Source organism: Epinephelus lanceolatus, chromosome 9, assembly GCF_041903045.1.
Source record: "Epinephelus lanceolatus isolate andai-2023 chromosome 9, ASM4190304v1, whole genome shotgun sequence".
Classification (NCBI taxonomy): domain Eukaryota; kingdom Metazoa; phylum Chordata; class Actinopteri; order Perciformes; family Serranidae; genus Epinephelus; species Epinephelus lanceolatus.
The window spans coordinates 18,254,738-18,281,968 of NC_135742.1; the positions used below are offsets into that span (position 1 = coordinate 18,254,738).

Consider the following 27,231-nt stretch of genomic DNA (forward strand, 5'->3'; position numbering starts at 1 on the left):
CAAACATGTTGTTTTACTCTGGAACTATGAAAATGTCCACGCCGGCAACAACATGTTTGGCTCTCTAGCCAGCATGCTGCACTTGGTCTTTCTACTTCTTCTCTTGGTTTATTGGTGGATCACAACCCAACTTTATTGCCACCTACCGTATCAGAGTGTGTTGATGCTGTGCTTAAGACGATGGAAGCAGATTGGCTTAGTATTTTTGTCCCCATTTATCAGTTAGAATTTTGATATCGGAATAATCCAAAACAAAAAAAAAACAAATCCTAATTCCCTCCGTCTCTCTTTCACAAACCTATTTCATTCAAACAGCATGAAACCAGAGTCTAATATTAACGCAACCTTTGCATATTCCTCATACTCCATGCTGATGTTCTGAACTTGAGAGATGGCCATTTCGATAGCAACATATGATTTTCATTCCCCCACTTTGATAATCTCCTTCCCCTTTATTTCTTTTGTCGGTTACCTTATGACATTCTTTCATAATCACATTTCTTCTGCTCACACCCTTGATATTCTTTGAAATACTAAGTTTTTTGTTCATGACAGAAATAGTCTTTAAAGTTTGTCTTGGATCATGTCATCTTGTTCTTCTTTTCCTTATCTTGATCTGTCTTTTGCTCACTCCCCAAATATCTGCCTGATGTTTTCTTTTTCCTGTAACAGAAACAAAAGGTCAGCAGTATTTATGGGAATTCATGATTTTTTTTTTTTTTTATCTCATTGCTTGACTTTCTCAGTTGACAACAAGGAGGAGATATCTGTTAACAGCTGTGTAATGTCAGTAACTGTAAAATAGGCAGGTGAGGGCGCGAGTGGGGATTAGTGTGCAAAATGATTTGTGTTTGAATTGATCCTTAGCACCTGTGGGTGGTTTCAGCCAACCCTACTAAGCCTATGCTGCTGACTTGATTTGGACCATCTCCTTGCACATATACACACGCACACTTGACTAATGCCTCAAATGGGACATCTCACCCAGGCATCTGTGTGTCTGCGTGTGTGTCCGTGATGAAGGGGCCCCTGCTGTGCCCTGATGGGGACATCAATACCAGGCGGTTTAGGCTTTCGACACACTAGCATCAGAGTGTGGAGAGGGAGCAGCAGGTGGAGTGAGACAGGCACAAAATGGAGGACAGGCAGAAGGGATAATGTGCGACAGACTGATTATTTTGTTGTAAATATAATATGAGCAACTCTGCTGCAGTAAACTAGTGAAAAGGTTGAAAAATACATTTGAAATCGATGCAACTCCAAACTGTTAAAGATTATTGTAATAACACGCCATATTTACCATATGCTGTACAACATATGGTCCCAGTTTTAGTCGTTAAGTAATAGTTTGACCCTCTTTTATAATTCTGATTGATAGTAATTTCATTTTATGAGGTCTTACAGTACCCAGCCGTGGTATGTGGTGCTGTGTTGAAGCAAGAGGCCCTGACAGCTCGCTCAGGTCAGAGGATGAGATGAAGGAGACAGCTGGGGAGGAGTGTATGTTCAGGGATGGATGGACGCAGGGACGGAAGGCATTCTCCAACTCTAACTTTAGACCACACATGTCGGTAAACCTCCCGAAACCTGTCCACAGCGTGTCACCACTTGCTTCCATAAAACCCCCTATGTGAGTGTGAATGTGTGTGCGCGTCAATTGGGGCGCATTTCTCTGTTTGCCCAAACCGACAAGAGTGCATAAATAAACAGCACAAAGGGGCCAAATCATTTGCTAGTATAACAAATCCTGTTTCTGTGTTGAAATTTCATTTTCTTTCCAGAAGCTTATTGTTTCAATTTCCTGCTCTGCTTTGCGAGTTCAAAAGTTCACACACTCACAGTTGGAAGTGTGAACAGAATGTAGCTTGTGCCCACCAAGACATGACCTACAGACCTTGTTTCAGTGCCAAAAAGCCTCTGTGTCTCTACACACGGGGAAACTCAACTAGGCCAATTAGTTTCAATGCAGAACTAGTTTTGGTTCAGCAAGAATCAATCAGATTTCTATTATCAGAGGGATGTGATTGGGGAAGGGATTTGTGTGTGTGGGTGTGTGCATATATTTGGATAAGTGAAAAGATGAGGATTCGGGCTGAGTGCGCACGGAGGTAACACAAGATGTTCAACTTTAGACCTTTTCACACAGATTCTGCAGCAGGGCCGCTACTAAGTTCCTTCAGTATGCTGCTTTATGCTGTTTTATACAGAACCAAGCAACCCGGGCATTATGCCACCAGAGTGTGTGATTTTCAGATAGCATAGTGGCGTGACGGGTGTGACATGTAACACCACAGCGTTGGCCTCTAGTGTGATATTTAACATACACATTGGCAGGGCTTTACAAGCAACAACAATGACATATTATGGCAATAACAATCATGTTATATCAGAGGGTAAGCAGCTCCCAGATGTCAATGTTTCCCTAATTTGTGGACAATTTCGGCTGCTGTTGTATTTAGAGTTGGCTTCTTAATGCTGCTAGCTGCTTTATAGAGCTCACAGCAGTTGGTCACACACATAATATGCCGTCAAAATGTCGCACTGGTCCTGTCCTATCCATTGTCTGGTCGTGATGGTAGTCCTTTTTACACAGACGTCAATTTGGCACTAATACTACCTCCACTGCTGTCTACAAGGCGAGACAACTCTGTCCCCCTATTCCACCATCTAACCTTTTTATACACAACAGCATAGTGGAATCATGGCACGAAATTCCTGCCTTTAAAATGCAGTTTAAAAGGATTTTTCCCTGTTGTGAAGGAAGTAAAGACACTCAAAGATATCCACACAAATGCACACACACATTATGCATATACAGTAAGGTCACCTCTCACACACACGGCATGTTTGTACAACTAATCGCCCGCGGCCCGCTCTCCAGGACAGCAGAACAAAGGCCCGCCGAGCATCTTTTAGCTTGTTCGACGTGACACAAAGCTCCGTTAAACTGACAGAGTTCCTGCTCCGTCAAACCGGGCCTTTTAAAACAGGGCTGAGTTGAAATCAAAGGCAAGGACAGCACTGACTGCTCCCACTTTGCACGGTTTGATCCTGTTTGCTGCTCTTTGCAAAGAGAAACACACTTAGTCTCTTCAGAGGGAAACCGAAAAGGGAAAGAAAGTTCCGCCATTCATGCAAAGTATGCATAAACAGATGCCCTCACAACCGACGAGGAAAGAAACCTTGTCAATTGTTAACGTTTTCACTTGGAGGTCACTCATGCTGGTGGGGTTTTCATAATGCTGCGATGCAGTGATTAAGATGTTTTAAAATATGATACATGAAGCTGCTACAAGAATATATAAAACAGGACTTGAATAGGAATTCAAACATACAATGAGACTGCAACACACTTTGATCATTACAGCAACCCTAATTAACCACGCAAGGTTCTTAATAGAGCACTTGTTTGTGTTCTTGTAAACCTCTTTGCTTTTTCTTTTAAATCATTTTCTATTGAACTGAGTTTTCTGCCAGATACACAAAATATACAGGCTCTCTGTATATTAACACCAAACAAGGTCTGCCTGCAATAAATACAAAAAAATGTAGCCAGACCAAGGCCTCAGTAATGTAAGCCATTTATAATGAGAGCAACACAAGGATAACTGCAAAGCGGCCCTGAACTATACCGTTTAACTTCTAGGGATTTATGTGTGCAGATGCATGACATGTGCATGTATACATTCAGATCTGTGTGCGTGTGGGTGTGCGATTGTGTGGGTGCTTACGTCTGTATTACATATTGACCTTTGCTGCCCTGTATAACGCAGACATTGCCCACATAAGACACACAGCACCAGTACCCGACACACCGCTTAACCCCCTGCCTGGGACCTTGACAGCTTCTCCATAGGAGGCTGACCCTGAAGGTCCTGGAAAATGCTTTGTTCATACCAAACACACACACATATACACACAAACCTGATGCATTAATACTGACTTACACTCTGCACATGCTTGCACACACGTGCACGTACAGAGTAGGAGCTAAAGGACCATATAGCTTTTAAACAAGCTTGAAGAATTAGCAGAGAGGCCCATGTGTCAGCCCCCCACTGACAAAAACACTGTTGATCCCTCTGGAGTTACAGCTACTGCTCTGTCCTCTTGACCGCTTCTATATATCTCCCTCTGACACACACACACATTGAAAACACAAATATGTAAAACTGCATTACTTTTATCAAGCAATAATTCCAAAATATCACTCATTCCAGTGTCTTAAATATAAATATTTGTTGCATTTCTGCTTTTTTATTAATGCAAATTGAATATTTTAAAGTTTTGGAGTGTTTTTCCAAACAAAACAAGCACTGTGGAGACATCACCTTGGGCTCTGGAAAAATGTGGTGTGCATTTTTCACTTTCCCCACCACATTTAGTTGACTAAATGATTAACTAATTTGTTAAAAAACATTAACAGATGATGAAAATAGTTGAAAGCTCAAGGCATTTGCAGCCCTACAAACATGAAGACCGTGCTTGACTATCTGCGCGTGCATTCATACATGCTTGTTTTACAGCTGCACAAATGATTAAAAAACATCTTTCTCGTGTCTGGAAACAGCACTCCCTTGTTGGAAAAACATTTCTGCTGTTGCCTTGTGCCTCGGCTTGTTATGAAGGAATTCCATCATCTCTCCATAACCATCTGCTCTTAAAACACTCTGCCTTTTACAATCAGCAGATGCTCTGGAAATTACCTCCTCTTCCCCTCCACTGCCACATCAACCACATCGCTTGTCTGCCAGATCTGCAGTTCAATAACAGAGTCATAACACTGAGGACGTTGGTGAATTTCGATTGTTCTTAAAAGTTATGATTGAACTTGAAAGTTGTTATCTGACTGGAGGGAAGGCAGGGCCAGGCAGCCCCTGTAATCTGATTGTTATCACTGTGATAGATTTTCACGGTTAAGATGAAAGCATGTATTAGCCCTTTGTAAACTCTAGTTCCAAAACCTAAAAACTTGATTTGGATAGCTCCCAGGATGATAGCTATCAGGGAATATTGCTGTTTTTCTGTTATCTTATGGATGTGTCAACACTGTCTCTTAGGGCTGTATTGTGTAGACTACGCTATGACTAAGACAGGTGTACACTGTCTAGACTGATTCAGATAATAGAAGAGGCAAAACATGACATGATGTGATAAAACATGTCATCACATAACTGTTGGCCCAAGTATCTATTCAATTAATCCTTCACTACACTGAAACAACACACTTTTATTACGAGTGTCCGTGGGAATACAATAAACTAAAAGCACTGGCAAAGTTCAAGCGTTCCTCTGTCTGTTGAGCAACACGGAGCGAGTGAATCACACTATTTAGACATTAGCTGGGGTGAGTTTAGAGCATGGGCTGGTTTCCTCTAATGTAAGATGCCAGTGTTGTACTACATTTCACTTCACAGCCGACTTGTATTGCTTTAGGACAGTAATTAGTGTAAAAATGAATGGTTGACGCATCATCTCGTTATGTGAACAAGCTAAATCCATTAAATTAAATACTTTGTAACTTTTACGAGGGGTGCGAGCGTGGGAGAACTAGAGGAGGAAAGATATAAATTAGATGGGAAACCTTGAGAAAATCAACTTAGAGCAAACATTTGTGATGAGAATCCCAACAAGCTTTGTCATAAAGTTTTAACTCAGCGGGATGGGAGCTTGATGCCTAACAAAACATTTCCAAACGTCTGGTTTAGATAAAATCGGTCTCATGCAATATGAAATTATCCAGGAGCAATCAAAACTGAAATCTCGGAGTGACCCTGGAAATATGAGAGTTAAGCCGGGCAAGGCAGACAGAGTATAAACCAATGGAGAGACCTCTAACAAGACTGTTTACATCCGCAAGACTCCCAGCTGCACTTGCTCATCTCTTAATAAGTTGCTATACAATTTAATGTACAGTAGATCGATAATTTTCATTAAATGGCTGCATGCCAGGATGAGCTCACGTACATATACAACTCCAAATGAGGTGTATTGTAATCTTTGTAATAATGTAACATCAAATTACAGTACATTTGTACTGTAGTGGAGCTTCCAGCTTTGCACACAAAATTTAAAATATACATATATGCAAAAGAATCCTGTGAATCACTTCTCAATCACTTCTCAAACTCTAATTTAAAAGCTTTCCTTATACTCCTGATTGACAACTGCTAATTCGATCTGTCCTGATCCAAGACTATCGTTTTTAATGGACTTTAAACCAGGTACACTGAGGTGGACCAAACAACCCTAGCCTCAGCAGACGGCTTCGTTCATCTATAAAGTGGTGCACTAATGCTAACTTTAGGTGCAACGTAGTCATTAGACCAAGAAGTGCTAACAAAACCTAAACAAACCAGTAGTCCACCGTATTGTTTTTGACTCATGTTCATTACACAAAGCAACAATCAGGCCAACACATTCTCACTCCGACCTCGTCATATAGCAACGTTTGGTCATGATACATCCAGATACATGAAAGGTACCCTGGGTGTGTTGGATGCTGATGTTCTACGATGCAGTCCCTAGTTTCGCCTGTTACATGCGTTGTCCTTTTTCAAAATACACATCCGTTTTCACAGGAAATTTATCGTTTACATACAGTCTCTTTCAGAATAAACGCACTACATTGGTACAACACCGCGAATTGATGTTTTTTTTCCTTCAACAACAAACACACGTGGTTAGATTTCGGACAAAAGAACAGGGTTTGGCGTTATGATCTTATGGAATGCGAACACCATACTCCCAGGTGGAAATCGGTGTTTGTTGGACCCATCCACCACCCCTCCCGCCCGCCTTAACTTTGGCTTTTGTCTTCTAGTTTTCCCCTAGCACCATTAAACTGTAATGGCGACCGGCCCTGTATCATGCAGACGTTAAAGAATGCCTTTTTTTTGTGGGTGTCTGACACCGCAAGACATTGCCCAAGTGCTGGATTTGGATGACTTCAGAGTGAGACCGGGTTGATCAGAAGTGCAAGAAGTTACAAGATGACATCATCGTTTCCCATCGTTCCATTTATATGTCCAAACAGATACAAATTAACCGGAGTTTCAAAAAAAAAAAAAAAAAAATCTCTTCCTTAGAAGGGGTTCTAAAAAAAATCTTTGTTTTGGTGACCTAAAACTGTGTGTGCATGTTGACGAGAGACCTACACCTATCTCAAAAATATCTGTACTCGTGTGGACAGGGCCTCAGTCTCAGTTTAGTAAAATCTGAGTCTAGATCTCTGAGCAAAGATGATATAAATCAGCCTTTTCGGTAGATTGATTACAATGCCTTTTTAATGCTATCTGAGGGAACTGGATAAGATAAGATAATCCTAAAACAAGATAATCCTTTATTCATCTCACAACAGGGAAATTAGCAAGGCTTCTATTAGCTGTTGAGGTTTCCCTCGAGGAAGGAAGGATCCCTCAAGGAGGGAGGGAATCTACACATGACAACAGTGATGTATACACAGGCACAACTATAGCTACAGTCTGTCAGTAAAGCAATTACATCCCACGGAGAAATGCATCACAGTTACCATTTGGCTTCCCATGGTTCCCTCTGTAAATGTTACAAACCTAACTCCTGACAAACTCTGCTGCAATCACAGAAAGCCTGACACACGCACACTGCATGCATGCATGCACTCAGTAACACATACAGTGCAGCAGTATACAGTCAGTGGTTTGTGAACTGTGAAAGGGGCGAGGGTTTTATGAAAGTGGTGACATTATAACATCCTGACACAGCTCCATGGCAACCTACCTTGAAGGTCAGTGCGTGTTTGCCCATGTGCATTTACTGTAAGGATATATATATATGGGGGTGTCAGCTTGGGTCAGTATGCGCATGTGTGTGTTCATGGCTGTGATGCCAGACTTAATGACCAGTGCAATGGGGGGAAAACACAGGTTCGCTGACATGAAACAAACAAGACACACACACGTTTGTGTGTCTTCTTTTCATCCTTGCAGCTATGTTTTCTTCTACCCACATGTTTACCTTTTCCCTTAATGTTCCCCACCAGCTTTCAAACCTTCATACATGCCAGTTTCTTCTTTATACCTCCTCCCACACTGGATCTCCTCTGCCTCTCCCACATGGTATGCCTCCCTTTTTTTTAAGTCTATCTGCCCTTTTTGCCAGTTTTCCTACTCATTTCACTCCTCCATCCATCTGCTGATCATTTGTCCTAAGAGACAGAAGGAGACAGGGAGTGAGAGGGGCTCACATAGCAACAACAGAGAAAAAGTGGGCTGACATTCTTCTGTGAGGTGCCATATACAGGTGGGCAACAGGAGGCGGATGAAGTAAAAAGAAGGGAGAGAGGAATGTGCATAATGGTCATTTCACACAGGAGATAATGACGTACGTCGACTGAACACATGCTGTCTTTGTTAGACAAATCAGTAGCTAGGTTAGAGAATGATACAGAATAAAAATTTGTTCATGAATAGAAATGCCACGTTGCTAAGCAAATCAGAGTGGCGTCCAGTCTGTGTTCAAACCAGGTCCGGAAGCAACGTCACAAAGCAACATTAAAAGACATGTCAGCCTATTCAGATCCACTGTTAGTGTCAGTCTGTGAGGAGGTCATCTTGCCTGATTAGAGTGTTTCCAAAATGTGCTACTATGATTATCTACAAATGATTTAAGGAGTATATTGTTTAAAACCCATTTATTGAGCTGTTCTGCAAGTTTGCCCAGATGATGGTCCCATTTTAATTAAATTCTTGGATTGGAAGTGTGCAGAGGCTTCTATTCTCCAAAGTGGAGTTTTTGGCCTTCTTGCAGATAAGCATTGTTTCCTGAGTGCAGTGATCTTCTTAAAAGTATCTCAAAAGTATGAGAGAAAGTTTTATTTTAATGTAGGAAAGCTTTTTCTTAATCCAGCCATGGCTTCACCCCCTTTTGAAGAGAATCTTTTAGTTCCATTTAAGGTCTACACCCGGGACATTATGTAACGGACCTAAGCATTGTACTGTGCGTAGTACAATGATCTTGTGAATATTATGAGAAGAAATTAAAGTGATGGAAAATGCTGTGCATTTTAATTGCAACATTTTTTCCCCAATTTTGTGACTGGCTTGGCTGCTGAGACCCTTTTAGGTTTATTTAAGGTTTGCATCAGTTGCCCATTTAAGCAGAGATTCTCCAATAACGTCGCAAAGAAGATCTACCATTATGCTGGCTTTGCTTTTTTTTTTTTTTACACTGAACCAAAAGAGCACCGGCACAGTGCCGCCCCAGTCTGTGATTCTAGATAACATGCTGGTGTTCTGAAAGCCAAAGAGGAGTAAGGTGTAACACAACAGCGTCAGTGTCTAGTGTCATTTTGCACAGATTTCAATCCTGCTACGTCCGCCAAAATTAAATCAGCTTTTTTTTAAAAATTCCTTGTGGAGCTTAAAATTATTTAATTTACAACTACTTTATGATACTGAGGTCTTATGCTAAATTCAGCATCATGTTTCACACAGTAGAACTAATCTAATTTATTAAATCAGCAGTTATAAAATGTGTTTTAAACTGTTTTGTTTAGGCGGACGAGTGGAGCTTTATCTGGGAAACACAACATTCACTCACTTTACAGTACATGGAGCTTCAGTTAATATCAAATTATGTTAAATGTTCGCAGATTGAGTCTCTGTTTATAAGTCGTAAGAAATCATAAATCATCTTTCAGAAGGAGTAGATGTTTACCGCATGTTAGCTCAGCTCTGTTAAATTAACAGAGAAAGGCAAGGTTACAGCTAATGCAACTGGTTAGAAAGAAAAATACCTGCTAAGTGCTATGAGATAGCTGTCACACTGTAAAAATATTCAACGTGAAATCACAGTAAATTACTGGCCAAATATTGCATGACTTTCACAGTAAGCTTCACAGTAATTTACTGCTAAATATCTTCACAGTAACTTATTGTAACTTCACATTTTTTGTAAACTTACAACCGTATACTGTACCTTCACAGCTGCAATGACCAAGGAATTCCAATGATATTACAGTATGTAATTGTGGAATTACAGCATCTAGTTGTTCATGATTACAACAATAGCCTGTACTTTTACATTTTTACTGTGAAAGTAATGCAATATTTTGGGCCTGTGAATTAACTGTGAATTTACACTAATGTTAACTGTGCAGAGATGGCAGAGGTACGATTGCGTTATTCGGTTTGAGATGTAACAGGTGGTGTGTTCTGCGTGCTTTGTTTCCCAGTGGTTCTAGGACAGAGGATTAGTTTGCCGTTACCTTTTGAAAACAGCGGTTCTACCTCAGTAACAGGACGTGCCGGAAGTCGCACCCACAATTCACGCAAGGTATCATGGGAGCCTGGAATAAGGTGGATAAAAGGGGCTAATGAAACCTACTGTTTCAAACATGCAATGTGTGCTTGTATCTGTGTTTGCACGTCATGTTACCTCACCTTTCAAAGTGTTACATTGTGTCACTAATACCTATGTAAGTGTTAATTGCTGCAGACACATGGCAGCTTTTCGCATCCATGTGGGTTATTTGAGTTTATCCAAAATCCTGGAATATAGTTGCAGCTAGCTGGCTTTTCAGAGCTGAGTGCAGGTAATGGAGTAGACAACAGACCGAGGCTTCAGCTCCGTCCCCATCTGTATAGGATGTCCTTCTCTCTCTCACATTAGGAAGACATGTTACACGGCTCAGAGACGTTTCATTGCTGCTGTTCTGTCTCAGCTGCCAAATACCCTGTCACTATAAAACAATGACTTATGATTAATGGCAAACACGTCTCCCACTCAATGATGTATAGCTATTAATTGACACTAACTGCCCATGTGTGACCGCGCATAAACTCAAATGCATCTACGGGCATGCACACACCCACTCCGGTCCTGGTAAACATGTCAGAGCGTACAGTATTTACAAAGGGATTGAAGTGGGTTTGGGGCAGCAATGATTCAGGAGAATGGCCCCAGGGTCTGACAGGATGTTGGGGGATGTGTCATTTTTCCCTGACTCCCTTGGTGACGAGCAGAGACATAAAGAAATCCTTTTACACACAGAGAGATATACACAGACCCACATACACACACTCAGCCATTCACTCACATATATAGCCTACACACATCAGTGTTATACACCCATAAAAATGGTTATTTGGCAGAGTAGTGAGTAGATGAGCTCAGAGGAAGTATCTGTCTGTCTTTTTTTTCTTCTTCTCTGTTTTGGACTTGAGCTGCAGCATGCTAATGCAGACTACATCAAACACTCAGTGGAGCCCTACATCTTGCTGTTTCACTCAGCACCAAGAGCAGAACAAGAACTTGTCTGTCACTGCTCTTAATTCATTGTCTCCCTGGGGCAAAATGAGTGCTGACAGACATAAATGGCAGAAATGAATATCGTAAGATCACAGTCAAGGGTGGCGGTGGGAGAAAGATGGGTGAGAAGAGTTGGAATCAGAGGGGGGCGAGGGATGGAGAGATGAAGAAGAGGGACACAAAGTGTGGGACAAACGGTCGAGATGGGAGGTTGAATGAATCTACATATGAGAAAGGGAGATGAAGGAATGCATGGGTACGTCCCTGTGTCCCTCACTGCTGACAGTCAGTATATTATACTGGGCTGACCACCTGCTCTGAGCCTGCAGTACACCCTCCATAAAGCCACAGCAGATGGACACAGTAAAATGCACCATGACCAGCAGCTATGCATTCATGTGTGTGTGTGTATGAGTGTGTGTGTGCTGTCCATTACAGCACATATCCTGTATAAATATATTAAAATATGCCTACATTCACACACAGCCCTGCTCTCCTTCATGTCCCGGAGGCAAACCCAGTAATATGTGATACTCTATAGGTCTGATGTCTCCGTGTCTTCTCCCCATCCCCTCCCAGTGCTGTAAGCCTATCGGCCAGTTAGCCAGCAAGGAATGTGGCTGTCAACTCGTATAACATCGCCACTCTCACATGTTCTTCCTCTCACTTTATTGCTCTCTCCTTAGCCGTCTCTCTACCTCATTACGAGCATTGTGGGGGTTGCATTTCTTCCCCTCACAGTATTACTATGTTCTATCTCAAAAGATGATGCGACCAAATCAGAGTAGAGCAAGAACTTCAAACAAGATCTTAGGTTTTAATGGATAACCCTGGTTCATTTGCAGTTTTGGCCATCATTCCTATCTGTGAGCCACGAACTGTGTATTGGACTCACCAAGTTAATTGGATCTAGGAACATGGCAACTTTACTACAACCAAGTCAGACAGGGCAAGAGACACAAGCAAGAACTCCTTGTTAAGCTTTTTTGGAGGAAAACAAGCCCAGACAATAAAGGTTGGGTACCAAACTCTGTACTTTTAAGGGTACCAACCGAGTTAAGTCAGTATTAAGAGTACCAATTCATGTTAAATCCATAGGTGCCAAATGCTGGTACAGCTGAGAACGCCGGGTTAAGACAAGAGGTAGAATTGCCACAAACCATCCCAAAGCCTGGAAGCCAGCCATGAAGCTCCTCAGCCGTGCCATCAGCTTTACAACGAGCCGAAACTATCTCTGCAGTGCTGATCTGCCGCGATAGTTTCGCCGTCTGGTCTTTTTCCTGCTCTATATTATTTTAGCAACAGCCTAGTATCACTGTTCGACGAGCAGACACACACACACACAGAGGAGGAGACAGACAGAGACAGAACATTAGCCATATGCGCGATTAGAAAAGAGCAAAGGGCCAGAATTGCTTTTTAATCTACTACGTCACCCCTGCATCTTGTTAAATAACTAAATGTTTGTTATTGTGGAGAAATTAAAGTGCTGAGTAAACCATATGGTACCAGGACCATTTCAGGTACTGGTACCAGTTCAAATGTGAACGGTACCCAACCCTAGTACAGACCTACTTCCAGTTCAACTATAACGTACCCTGTGTGCATACACACATTGTTTTACTGTCCAATGAGGGATTTGTTTCCAACTTTTCAGACAGTTTAGATAATCTTCCTAAACCTTTGGCTTGTTTACAACCCGTCTGAACACTCGTGTTTCTTGATCCCATCAGATTTTGTTGTACATTCCATTTCCCATTGTTCCTTTGTTATTTGTATATCATTATAAGCCAAAATGATCCTTTAAAAGACACCTCGCCCCTTTTGTGACACTGTATCTTTCTGAGCAGCGTTGGAGCCCAGTTACAGCTGAGGTTGTTACTGCCTGGTTCGCATGATTGTTAGACTGGTAGAGAAATAGTCTGTTGTGTATTATGAGCTGTAATATGAGTGTCTCAGAGGGTGGTATTGTCATTTCTTTCCAGTTCCTCAGACAAAGAGAAAAATGTTTTCCATCTCCAGGTCCCAAAGAAAAGAGAGCTGCTGAAATAGTGGTCTGGTGAGGAATTTAATTTTACAGTCAAGATGATTGCGGAGTGGAAGTATTGGATGCAGTTATCTGTGCCTCTTGCCTCTCCTAGCTCTTCCATTACACTCCTTTGCCATCAGTAATAAGAGGTGAAAACCTCTCTGGACAGAGGGCAGAGTCCTTTTCTGACCGCTGTTAAGAACTGGCACGATCAGTCTCTGCCTTCTCCCCCTCTGCCTCCCTCTGTCTTTCAATTCTCTCTTTCATCCTCTGACCCCGAACCAATCATCTGCAATTAGACAACTGCACAAACTAAATCGAGAAGTGTTTGCGATGTGCGTTTGTGGCCTGTGTGTTGAAAGGTCCTGAATAGGCCTTAACATGTGTACTTTAGTCGCGGTTCAGTCAGAGTTCACCTCCTCCTGGCCAAACATATTTTCCCTTCGGACCAAAATCAACAAATGATCTTTCACTCCAGGAACATGCACACATACACATACACACACACCTCCGCGTAAGCATACACACACGCAACAGGATATCACAAGTTTGCCTTTTAAGGTCCCAGTGCATTTCTAGTTTCTAGGTTACTGTGATTTGATTTATCAAGCAACGGAACATTGCCTGAGGATAGTGAATTGAAAATATATCAGATGTATGAATTTCAACAGGGAGAGGTGAAATAATGTAAATAGATCTGATTTGGGGTCATGAGCGCGACTGGGCCGAGCGAGAAACTCAGGCAGGCGGAGAGAATCAGGAAAGAGAAGGGGTGGGAGCGAGGAAATACAGAGGGAACAGAGTGGAAAAGAGGTAGAAACAAACAAAGATGATCTTTTCTACTCAGGTAGAGGGGGCTTTGACTTTGTAATGCACGCAGCTGTCAGCGGTGTGTAAGCGCCACGGTCTTGACAGTTCCTGTCAAAGTCTTCGGCTTTTGTTTCAGGCATTTCTTTTTTACATAAAAGCTTCAGTCTGTGCATTCATCAATTGTCCATCCTTAAAGTCAAAAAGTTGTCTTTACAGTTCTGCAGTGACAACAATGACGATCTCTCTCACGGTGCGTGCTGCTTTATCCACAGATGCCCTAAGGTTTAGCCTTGAGAACTGCATATTGGCTTGCATGGTGCTGCTATCATTTCAGACTGTGTTGCCCTTTGTGTCGTAACAACACAGAAGACAGAAGGCAAGCACTGAAGAGTCAGCATTTTGTAGCATCTTTCCAATACTAAATAAGAAAAACATTTCATACAGGATCTTTATAAATCTCTGTGTGAGTAATCACTCCCTGGCTCTCCCGGGTCACACCTTTGAGCAGTGGTATTTAGAGGAGGGCGCTGCTTTGGCGGCACATTGAAAAGTTCCTCTTTCTATTGAATTTCACTTATTCAACTGGTTAGATGACTTGGATTGCTCTCTGCCTCCATACCTGCCAGTGAGCTCTTGCTCTCCTCCTTTTCTCTGTCTTTCTCTTTCACTCAGGTTAGCTATCTCTCCCTGTCCTCCTTGCTTTCTGTCTGCAGCCACCAGTGCACAGCTCAGAGAGGTGGCTGATGGGAGTTCATTGGGTACAGTGTGTGCGTGTGCGCTGAGCCCGTGCGCGTCAGTGTGGTTGTGCGTGTGTGTTTGTCTCTCTGTGAGTGTGTGTGTGCGCACAGCGATGTCACTGGGCTGTGTAATTGAAATGGAAATGAGCCAATCAGCGACTGCAGTGGTGTGCCACCTTACCCTGCATTCACTTCACTGTTCCAGCTCTCCCAAACTCGCTCTCTCTGTTTGTGACTCTGTGTTTGCGTGTGCGAGTGTCTCTATGTATCTGTGTGAGTGAGTGTGTTTGGGTGTGTTTGTGCTGACAATACTTGGCCCTTCAGTTTCTGCCCTGAGGGCCTGAGGAGGTGGTGTGAAAATGTAATCAGTTGGTAATAAAGATTATCTCCCTCTCTTTCTCACTCACTCACTTACTCACTGACTCACACACACACACACACGCACACACACATATGCACCCACGCTCTGTGTCCAGCTGATTTCCCTGGCTTTGTGTTGTGACCCACAGCTCGCTGGGACAGCTGTGGCATAACAAAGACATGTAATTATCACCGTTTGACAATTAGCCTTCCATCCAACTTTGCTCCTTAATTACCTATTTTACTGCGAGAAGGCCTCCGCTGCCACTCTCAGCTGCTAGTCTTTACTCACAAGAATGGAAAAGATTGTCGCTCATGATGTTGCCATTAGTATGTCGTAAAATAGGGAGTGATTGTGGTGGTTGGGTGGAGCGTGTTCAAGTGTGTGGCATTGCCGGAGGAGTGAGGGCAACTCAGCGCCAACTCCATCTGGACTATTTCTTATGTGATTTGTACCAGCTTTTGGCTCGCGCTGTAGGAACATAATGGGAATAAACACGTAAGCTAGAACTTTATGGATTCTGTAGTGTGCCACCGAACTTGCTATTACATATATATTAATAAAACGTCTATTAAAGTGATACATTTTTTAAAAAAGCATTGTATATTTATCAGTTAAATTAGCACTTATTTTATTTGCTAATGTGTCTGTCTGTTTTAAAGCTTAAAGTTTTCTAATTACTTCAATTTAGATTCCATTCTCTTTAGCTTAAAGCCATAAGCAGTGTGTTACCTACAGTACAAATTAAATGGGGTCCAATGGAGCAGCAACAACACCTCTGATTGGCCAGTTGTTGTGTGTTGCACATTGCTTCGACCTTCTTTCGTACACAGTATCAGGTGGGGGAGTCGTTGTGTTAGAGCTCAACAACAACCAACAAAAGTTTAACATTTATTTTAAGTTTAAAGACATAATAGAGAAATTACATTTTTAATTGGCTCGCAGGTCTGGTGCAGTGGTTCCCAACTGGTTCAGACCCGGGGTCTAGCTTTCTCCTTCATCATTGGTTCAAGGTCCACGCAGTTTAATACATTCAGCGTCATAATAGTGGTTGGCCACATCATCAAGCTAGTTAGCTGTTTCTGTCAAGTAGCTGTTCGTTAGTACAGCAGGAAACGGCACTTCAAAATAAAAGCTCTATGCCAGAAATTCTCCATACCTAAAAATAGAATGGGTTTTTTTTTTTTTTTTTACAAACTTGACACATTTGCAAGTCACTGACCCACTTCTGGACCATGACCCACCAGTTGGGAACCACTGGTCTAGTGTGTAGGATTTAGTGGCATCTAGCAGTGAGGTCTGCAGATTGCCACCAACTATAACTCTTCCCCTGTGCCAAAATATAGGTGAGCTATATGGCCAATATGTCGGTGGAGATTCTCAGTCATCCAGATCACGGTAATTGTAAGTGCTATATCGTAGGCAACTGGACTTGCTTGCGTTTCTTGAAGACGTTCTCACCCACACAGGGTTTATAGCCTGCAACTCTGTACCAGTCATTTAGAACTGAAGAAGCTTCTTGGATGAGAGGCGAAATGTCTTCAAGAAACACAAGCAAGTCCAGTTGCCTACGATATAGTACTTACGTTTATATGGCCAATATGAAAATGGTACTGTCTAGAGCCAGCGTGTGGTTTTTCCATTCTGGGCTACCATAATCCTCATGGCCAACCCTGTGGAAGAGGTCTCGCTCCATATGTAGACATCAACTGCTCACTCTAAGTTAACGAAAATACAATAATTCTTATTTTCAGGGGATTATGCAGCTAAAAGAAAACATAGCTATGGATATTATATTCTGCCTCTGCCAATATATTCCCCAACACACTGAACTTTTAATGATATTTAATTTATTAATTGATTGTCATTAGATTACTATGCAGGATCATCCTGGAAAAACAATGTATAGACTCATACAAACGTAATCCCTCTCTGTCATCATGTATGACCCACTAGAAGTGTGCTTCAACTGTATTGCTTCTTTTACTATGTTTGGGACATTCTTGGGCTGTACAGTACTGTAACTGGCAATGACTAAACAGCATGCCTTTAAACACTGAGTAAATGTATAATTATTCTGGACACGCACTTCAGACACAATATATCGCTGACACAAACGCACAAAACAGCCAGTTTTGATGCAGCTTTAATTTACATTTTCTTTTGTGCCCACTGAATTAGTTGATCCGGCAGTATCTTTGCAATTACTCTCTCCTATTGACCCGAGTGTTACTGTACCATCTCTCCTGCTAATATTTCACTCTTTGGGATTCTCACAGAGCGCAGCCTTGATTTACATTCCATTGGTGAAACCTCTTGGTCCTCCTGTTTCCTATACAGAGACTGATGTATGTTTGAACAACACACGTCCGTTTCACGGTGAAGAACTGTTTCCTCTCTCTGCTGAAGAGTGGGGACTGTTTATAGAACAGCAGCAGCCGATTAAAGCTACCATCGCTATAAACAAGACGCCAGCCGCATCTAAAACTCCCACATTAGTCCCTTGATAACGGGGTTTTTATAAGGACAATAAACACAGCTTTCTACAAAATACAAGAAGTTTTCCGGGAGACATCTTAGCGGTGATCCTGCACCGAATAGACTCGGAGAAAAATTTACAGCTCTGGCTGCGAACACAGTCATGTCATACACATACAGTTTTAGTAGAATCTGCTTAAATGATAAATGCATGGTTGAATAACTCCCGCAAAGACTTGGATTCACTGGGAGCCTTGCAATACTATCTGCATTATTCAGTCTTGCTGCCTGTTTTTTTGTATTCCCTCACCTTCTTTTGGAACCAGGTCCCTTTCTCTCTCCCACCCTGTCTGTTTCTCACCATCGCTCTCTTTCTCACTCGGTGCCATTAGCAGCTTCTGGCTGTCTCACTGCTGTTCCTTTGCCAATGTGCCAGGGAGCTCACTGAGCTGATAACACAAACCTAATGTATCTGCGTGGGCGTGTATGTGTGCGCGTGGAGGTGTGTACTGGGCGTGTGTTTGTTGCATGTATGTGTGTGAGTGAGTGTGTTACATGTTACAAATGCCTGTTCTGTCCCTTTTATGTGCTCACTCACCCAAACATCCTCTGCTTCATTTGCAGTCAGGGCCACGAGCCACTATTCTGACTGCTGAGGCAGGGAGAGAAGGGCAGCTGAAACATCACACACACACACACACACATACAGAGACATGCACATACATACACACACACTCATTCTTTTCTCTCTCACACACAGTACACTTTAACCCACACACATACACACGCTGGGGCGAGCGGATGGGAGGATGTGACCATTAAGTCAGTGACATTTTAAAGCAGTGAGGGAGATGCATGGCTCTTCCTGGACCTCCACAGACATGTTTTAAATGAGATGTTACAGATGAGCTACTCCATGCCTTGGTTGTAAACACCCTCACAGTGGTATTTACCCTACACGGGTAAACACAGAAAAGCAACATTTCATGCTAGCGCATTCTCACATACACACTCGCACATAAATAAATAGACAGAGCAGAATCCGCAGACACACATGATCACATTAATGAGAAATGGCTGTGGTTCGATTTGTCGCTTGATTGTTACATTAATCATTCGAAATAGCAACACGAATTAAGTGACAAGAGAAGGCGCCCGAAAGCAGATTTTGCTCAAATTGCTATTTGATCTTCAAAACAAGTGGTCTGGTTTGCATTGTGATTGTAATTCAGTGTAGTTTGTCTAGACGCACCGCAGATTGAGGCAAACGCAGCCAAGCAGGATAAGCGTTTTCGTCGCATGTAAAGCAATTTGATCTCAGAAAATCCATTCTTTAGAATCAAAACTCTCAAACATCACATTGAGATAACAAGCAGCGCTGTAGTTTTGAATAGATAAAGCAAATAAGTGGGTGGGAAGACATTGAGGGGGAACAGGAGGATAAAGAAAAGTACAGACGTTTTTATGCTATTGTGCAGCATAGTATTTTCATCAGCATCTGAAGATTCCTCTGGTATTTTTAGACCAAGTGCAAGAATGCAAGAATTGTCTCTCTATTGAAGCTCACTTGCTGAATTGTTGCTTCCTGTACAAAACCTTTACGACATAATGGGCATTTTGTGCATGAGGGCTTCAGAAAAGTCAAGTCAGTTTTATTTGTATAGCCCAATATCTATAATCGGAAATCTGACCATACAGCATTTCACCCCCTCATTCATAAGACTCATTTACACTCCCTTTATACAAAGATAGAAATGTTCCTTTCAGCGCTGCCCACATACTTTTATGTCTCCTTTATGTTGGCATAGATACAGCCAATAGATGGCACAAGATTGCAGAGTCATACCTTTCTGACAACAACAAGCATGCTGATGGTGGAGAAGGTCGTAATAATGTACCTTTTAACAGAGACAGCGGTGGTCTTCGAGGCCATTAAATACATCACAACATGTGGATGGATAATTCTCTTTCCTCACTATCCGTTCTGTTCCGCAATTTTTAAAACATCTTCCTCATGCCCTATGCTTGAATCTCGCTTATTCTACACTTCCCTGTCCAGAAGATCACAAGTGCTACTGCTGCATTTTGTGCGTATCCGCAGGCTTTCACGAAACGTGCACAAATACAAATGAAATTAACACGGTGTATGGACAGAAGGCTTCATCTGTGTCTGTATGTTGCATTGAGCTATGTCAGCCCTTGGAGCTTCAATTCAGATAACGAAAAACTCCCTCATATAACCCTTAACAAGAAAAGAAATGGAGGACACTGTAGGAAGGGCAACAGAGGACGGATCCCTTTCCCTGGACGAAGAGACATACACACATGACAATAGATGTCATGTAACTAACAGTCATAATACAGTATCTGTCAAGCAATTTCCCAACGTCACCAAACAGATAGGACCTGAGCTACATGACCTCCTCTCCATCGTAGGGAAGTGGAAAAAGGACAGATTAGTACACTAACTCACAAAACTAAGTGGCGAGAGAAAGAGGTCATCATGCTGTGTGTATACTTATTCACTATGCTAATCCTGAGGCCCCAGAGACCTTGGGATAAAAATTATTTTAGCCTGTTATACGCTTTGCCCCTTGTGCATTCTGGAACGTGAGGAGCCCCTCTTATAGACAGCAGTGGCGGTTTTCAATTAAAAGTTCTGTCAGAACTCTCGTCAGGTTGTGCACTTACACCACTAAAGACTGGGTCTCAATTATAAACTCGCACCACCTGGCTTCTGGGTGAAATGAGTCAGTGACACCAGCTGTGTGTGCAACTCTGTGGCTTGCATCGCTGCCGGGAGAGCGTTTTGAGTGTGTGTGCTAAATTGAGGGCATCCCTAGCAAGTTTACAGGTGCTCAGTGTTTTCTCAATGAGACCCCCTGTGATCCCTGAGGTTAAGGTCGTAGCATCCAAGACCCGGCCAGAAACTCACAACGCAATTGCTGTCTAATTTTGGTAGCTGTGAGAAATCCACAGGTGAGGGAGCTATTTTATGGGCAGCAGAGAGGAAATTGTGTGAGTGTGTGTGTATGTGTGTAGACGGGGGCTTGTGACAGTGTGTGGCCTTTTGATGAATCTGCCTGTATGTATTGAAGCCCTCTGACCCTGTGTGGCCTGTTCTAGATCATTGCAGTTGTAAAGATGCCTCACCGCACAGCCCTCAGAGACAGCCAGGCTGTGGTATTTTTCCCTTCATGACATTTACTGTCTGGACCGTCCTGCATCCCTGCGATCATTTTGCTTGTCTGTGTGTATGTTTTTGTTTTTAACGGGAAAAAATCCTCAAGAAAATATGTCTTTTTCTCCTTAAGAGACCCAAAACTGTTTTCTTGTGAGTATATTTTCTCAGACTTGGGAGTCTTGAGTTTGCTGTCATTGGGAAGGCAGATGTGTGTATGTGTGAGTAAATATCTGCTGCAATGATAGATTTATAGATAAACCAACCCACCCAAATTTATTGAAGCCAGAAGATGAGAGCGCTGGTGCTTGTAAATTTCCACACAACATTGAAAGAGTGCCAAGACATCAAACCTGCTCAAACAGCCTTTTATCCGTGATAAGTGAAGCAACGTTGACGCGTCAACACGCAGATTTGTCTAAGTAACATACCTGCAGAAATATTTAAAAGTTAACCCTTTCCTGTCTCTCCTCTCTTCTCTTTTACAACCAGGTTCCATCGTGGAGACTACCACATCGATGTGTGCATAAACGACTACCTCGATGTCTACTGTCCTCACTATGAAGACACAGTGCCTGAGGAGCGGACGGAGCGCTATGTCCTCTACATGGTTAACTACGACGGCTACAGCACGTGCGACCACACCGCCAAGGGCTTCAAACGCTGGGAGTGCAACAGGCCGCACTCCCCGAACGGACCGCTCAAGTTTTCAGAGAAGTTCCAGCTCTTCACTCCCTTCTCCTTGGGCTTTGAGTTCAGACCGGGCAGAGAATACTACTACATCTGTGAGTCTCCATCATGAGTGCTTTCTACACAACATACATACATACATACATACAGATGGGGGACAAGTTAACGGGAAGTGTCTTAAGCCCCTTTCACACATGCATCGCATCACTGAATGCATCTAGACATTACCAGGAGGAGCTAAATGTGAGAATGCAAATGTCCAAATTAGTTGGATCGAATGTTTAACAGACTTAGGATGAAGAGGAGGAGTCATTTACACAAAGACACCAACAAAATGTCTAGCTGGTGATATGACAAGATTCAATAACTTCTGTCGGTAAAGGCCATCGTTGAATTAGAGTTGATCCAAAACCCATGCAAGTATTGGAAATGTCTCCGATACTGCCTAAAATACTGGATCGGTTATCTGGGAATATGTGAGTCTATGCACCAATCCAATATCATGTAATTTATTAATAACCTTTAAAGGGCCAGTGTGTAATATTTGGCATGGTTTATTGTCAATCTGAATCTGAATCTGAATATTCTACCCATTAATATGTTTATACAAGTGTATGATCGCTATAAAATAAAATTTGTTTGGTTTTCGTAGCCTTATAATTATGCTTTTATATATATATATATATATATATGTATAGCAAGGGCCTTGCTTTAGAGAGGTCGCCATCTTGCGCCGCCATGTATCTATGGCAGACCGAGTGGACAATCCAGCCAGCCAGAGAACGCGTTTCGCGTGTATAAATGAACCAACGAAGAAGACAGCGGAAGGAAGGAAGAAGGAGGAAGAAACAGCAGAGAGTGTTAGTAGTTCGTCGATAGAGAGTAGTGAAAAGTTTTTTTAGTTATAAAGTTTGCGAATGGACCACACTTACCACGCAACAGGAGAGAATGAACCCGAACCGTCATCTGCCAGGAAAAGGAGACGCAACTTCACTCCTTGTGATGCACTCTCTGTGGCGCTTTTCCTCCTGATGATATATCTCCCCAACGATGGTAGCAGTAGCACTGATTCCCATTCTGTGCATTCAGCCTCTCTTCTCACCCGCTCAGCATCAAACACATGGAGTTCCTCATCTGTATGCTCCGGCTCAAACAGGTATGGCTCTGGGTCTGTGTCCGCTACAAGAAACTCTTCAAAATCGCGTTCAGAGTCGTCCATTGCAGCTACTAGTCCGGAGATATCGCTAGGCTAAATAAACAGCTGAACTCTGTTTACCAGCTACGCTGTCAGTCAGTGTGCGGGCTGGAGATTGGCGGAGCAGAGAGGGGAGGGGGTCCCCACTCAGTATGGTAAACGAGTATGTGTGTAAAGTTATGAAGTGTGTCTGTTACGCTAGAAGAGTCAGAGTTTGGGACGGAGTGGAGTGTTACCGGAGTTTCTGGAATGCTCAAATAAACGGGCCTTTTTCCCGAACGCTCCTCTGGTCTCCTGCTCGTGAGGGATTCGTTACAATATCGTAACATGGCTTAGATTTCTAAATAAACATTCACCTCGTCGCTAGATAGACCTACTCCTGAAAAACTCGTGCGCAAGGCTTTTTGTCCCTACGAGGCCACCGTCATTTACCCGACGGGAGGGGTGAACGAGTGAGCCCTGCAATCTAGAATTTGACCACTGATGTCACTGTTTTCAACCCATTTTACACACTGGGCCTTTAAAGCAGCTTCACAGCAGTTTTCCCTGAAAATCAATTCTTCTTCATCACTCTAAAACAGTAGACTACACACCAATTTGTGCAATCAATGACAGCTACTGTTTGAGAGCAGCAAAGAAGAACTGATTTCTGGTAAACAGTGTAATATTAGCCTCTCGCAAAATGTCAGCAATTTGGCAATATTTCACACTGGAAAGTCCATCCAGGGTGGCACAAGTATTTTCATTTAAAATGTAAAGAAATTGTTATTAATTATTCATGTTATTGGTTTTTATTCCAGTCAAATTAAAAGAAATATCTGTGGCATTCATTCTCTGTATACTGTTCTTGTTTTACAAATCTGAGCCCTGCCACACAATGATAGCAATCATTTTACACCCATACAGGGTTAGTAGTATACAGCTGTTTTTCTTTTACTCATTCATTTATTTTCCCTAATGGCTTATCCTGTTAGTGTCATTGGGGCTGGAGCCTATCCCAGCTGATGTTGGGCGAAACGTGGGGTACACCCTGGACAGGTCGCCAGAATATCACAGGGCTGACACATACAGTATGTTTACGTGCACGCAGTAGTCAGTAATCAGTCAAGTCAAACTTCTCGTCTTGTTTAAGTATACACGCAGAAGAGAAAATCGAATTTCTGACCAAGTACGTCTGACTCCGTCTTGATAGGCGGCGCTGTGTCCTTTTTAGTATAGTGTGTACTGAACTAGTTCCGGTTCTTGTTCAGAAACTTTTTTAAATGAAAATATAATATAAAATAAGTGGATACATGCAGCAATAGTTCAGTTTTCAATTGAATTACCTAGGTGTGTTCGTCGAGCTATGGATAGTCCAATTTCAGTCGGACTAAGCTGTTTACATGTATTTAAAAGTCCGGTTTCAGTCAGACTAAGCCAATAATTTGATTTTCTCATGCTGCATGTAAATGTACTGATAGAGACAGACAACCATTCACACTCACATTCACACCTATGGGCAATTTAGAGTCACCAATTAACCTGCATGTCTTTGGACTGTGGGAGGAGAAAACCCACGCTGACACAGGGAGAACATGCAAAATCCGCACAGAGGGGCTCCCCCACTCCAGGGAAAGTCACAGCAAGAGGGTTCCTGGTTCAAACTCCCCATGTCGAACCAGGAACCTGTCGAACCTGTTGCTGTGAGGCAACAGTGCTTAACATTGCGCCACCAGGGCGCCAGGTTTTGAAACATCTCCAGTGAAAATCATGAGATAAATTCAAGGAATATCAATAAACTCGGTTGTTTATGATCAAATTATGAATCGGCTACATCAACAAAACACATACTTTTTGCGTCATGTCCTGTCTACTGCATCCCTCACCTAAACCAAATGCAGTATTTCTAGTAGGTGAGAAAGCGTCTGACACAGACGAGACTGTGTTGTGTGCTACATGTGTGAAAGGGCACCTCAGACAGTGTCTGGAGTTCATATGGCAGCACGGCTTTAGTAAGGTGTTAGGCTTTTCCTTTAATTTATCACCCATCTGCACACACAGTACAGAGCAGTAACAGTAGTTTCATATCATGGAGCTGCAGTTTTGCTGTCAAAGCTAATCTCTATGTTATTTCCATATCAATAACAGAAGCACTACGATGTTGTGTGGTATGATTTCAAAAGCTGAACAAAAACCCCACATGCATTCACAGAAAAATACCTTAACTTGACATGAATTACAAACCTCGATGGCCCTTTCCTGACCTAATGTTTTTTCTATACAACAGCCCGAGTGAGATAGAGACGCGCACACACTTCTCCTAACCCATGTTTTCACAACTTCACCACAGAGCTTTGAGAGTGGCATTACAGTGATCCTCGTAGACGCTTTCATGCTGTGCTGTCAGCCAAGCTTTTCACGCCGCTCTCATCGCTCGTGGAGAACTCTTCCCAAAAATGGCAATGGAATTCACGGGGGAGTTAAATTGAGACAGTTTGAAAGTAATACCTCACTTCCCCTGCTGCACAATATACTGTATCCCTCAAAAAGGAGTGCCCTCCTCTCTGCATTATGTTATGCTCTTATTCAGCTCGCGTTAGATGTTAAGTTGTCTGCTTCTTGGCGTAGAAACTGAGCCTAACTGAGTTCATCTGAAGTTGAAGCCCTTGGGAAATTAGGTTTTATCAAAGCAAGGTGATAGAGTGGAATTGAGTTGAGTTTGTCCTCCCACCACTGACTACACGGAGGAGTCACTGTCAGTAGGCGCAGTCGCCACACAAAACACATTTGTCACAGGGATACGCTGATATTACAAAATAGGAAGCATGGTTATGTTCTCATATTGGTGGCATTAGTGCAATATCACGCAGTGTGATGCATTATTGCTTCAGCTGTTGGAGGAAAAGTTTAAAGGCACTTTGCACTTTGTGGGACGATGTATGAGAAAAACTATATAAATTCCTTCTCAGCGAGGGGGTGTCAGTTTTGACAGTTAACACCCTCCTGCTAAACGCTGCTGGTTATACTATACTTGTTTCTGTTTATCTGTAAAATTTGGCCTGTGGTGTTAATGCAGCTCTAGGTGGCTGTCAAACCCCCGTGTCTTTGTGTTTCTCCTTCTTCTCCGAGACAGCGTTGAAAGAGTCGGGAGCGTAGCTGAGCCGAGCCCTACACGCTGAGATCTGTTTTCTAAATTGGCACCTTTATATGAAGCAGTTAACCTGACAGCCAGCCAAGACTTCTGTCCTTTATTCATTTCATGTGTTTCGCTCTGCCTCTTTGCTCTGTTACATTTAAGAGTTAAGAGACCGGAGTGTAAAAAAACAAAACAAAGAGCACCTCCCTGATGTTTGCTGTTGTTTCCGTGGTGAGTAGGTGTTTTTTTTCTCTCAAGCTTGTCCTCAAAACAAATAGGCAAAGATCCTTTCCAGAGGCCTTTCAGCAACCAGGTGTTTGGCCATTCGTCTGTTAAAAAGTAACCAGATTTTCCTTTGCTTTTATAGCCAATTTGAATTGACAGTCATACTAAATGAGCAAGGGGAAAAATGGAAGTCTCAGAAGTTGTGAGCGTAGATGGGGGTTAGTGAGGGGTTATACAATTCATCCACTCCCTCAAGTCCCTATTTCTAACATATATATTTTTTTCCATTTCTGTTGAGAGATGCTTGTCCTAAGGGCTGGATTAAATTACACTGCGACCGACAGGGCTTCCATGGAACACATCCATTCTGCTGTTGCACGCCATATTGGTTTAGTGGCCCGCGGCTTCATTGGCTATTGAATGATTCTAGCGTATAGCCTCTCTGGCTACTGTGGCGGATATTAAAGTCATCTACCATGAAGTCGTCTGACATGTGATTTCCCACTGCCATTGTGTCCGGCCTGAATGTCCGTAAGTAGCAGGGGGAGATGGCTGCTGATGGATTGGACAGTCTCTGTAGAGGACAGAATGTAGATCTGATGGAGGAGGATTGAGGGAGGGAGAGAGGTAGTTACATTACTACACCTGCCAATTTATCTCTAACATCTGTTTCTAGCACTACCATCATCATCACCATCACCAGGAGGGAGTCTTCCTCACGCCCTAGCAGTGGAAACACACGACCTTTCAGGTTGCACTGGGTTACATCATTTTTATTCTCCTTTAATCATAAGAATTCAGCGATAAATACAACTTTCTGACTGAGGGATAAGTAAACATGCTGGAAAATTCGATCACAACAGGGAATTTTTCAAAAGAGTAACCTAATTACTGTGATTTTCTCGGGGATTACGTTTTGGCTTAACATACTATTATTATAAATATTCAGAAGTTAAGATGTCAAAAATAAATTAAAAACACTGGCTTAGACTTTAATATCTCCAATCTTTTATCTCTAATCTTTTCTTAAAAGAGTAAACTGAGCACCACAGCACACCAGCAGGGCTGCAAAGCATCAACTGCAGCTTCTGGTCATTTGAGTTGGAGTAAATGTTTCAGAC

General features: G+C 42.5%; 1 protein-coding gene across 2 annotated transcripts in view; it reads left to right on the forward strand.

Annotated features, from left to right (window-relative positions):
- Positions 1-27,231, forward strand: part of efna5b (ephrin-A5b) — a 113,924-nt gene that overhangs the window by 64,053 nt on the left and 22,640 nt on the right. For both annotated transcript variants that reach the window (XM_033619855.2, XM_033619856.2), the window contains exon 2: positions 21,378-21,670. In XM_033619855.2, the coding sequence (XP_033475746.1) occupies positions 21,378-21,670 (293 nt within the window). The remainder of the gene's footprint in view (positions 1-21,377; positions 21,671-27,231) is intronic.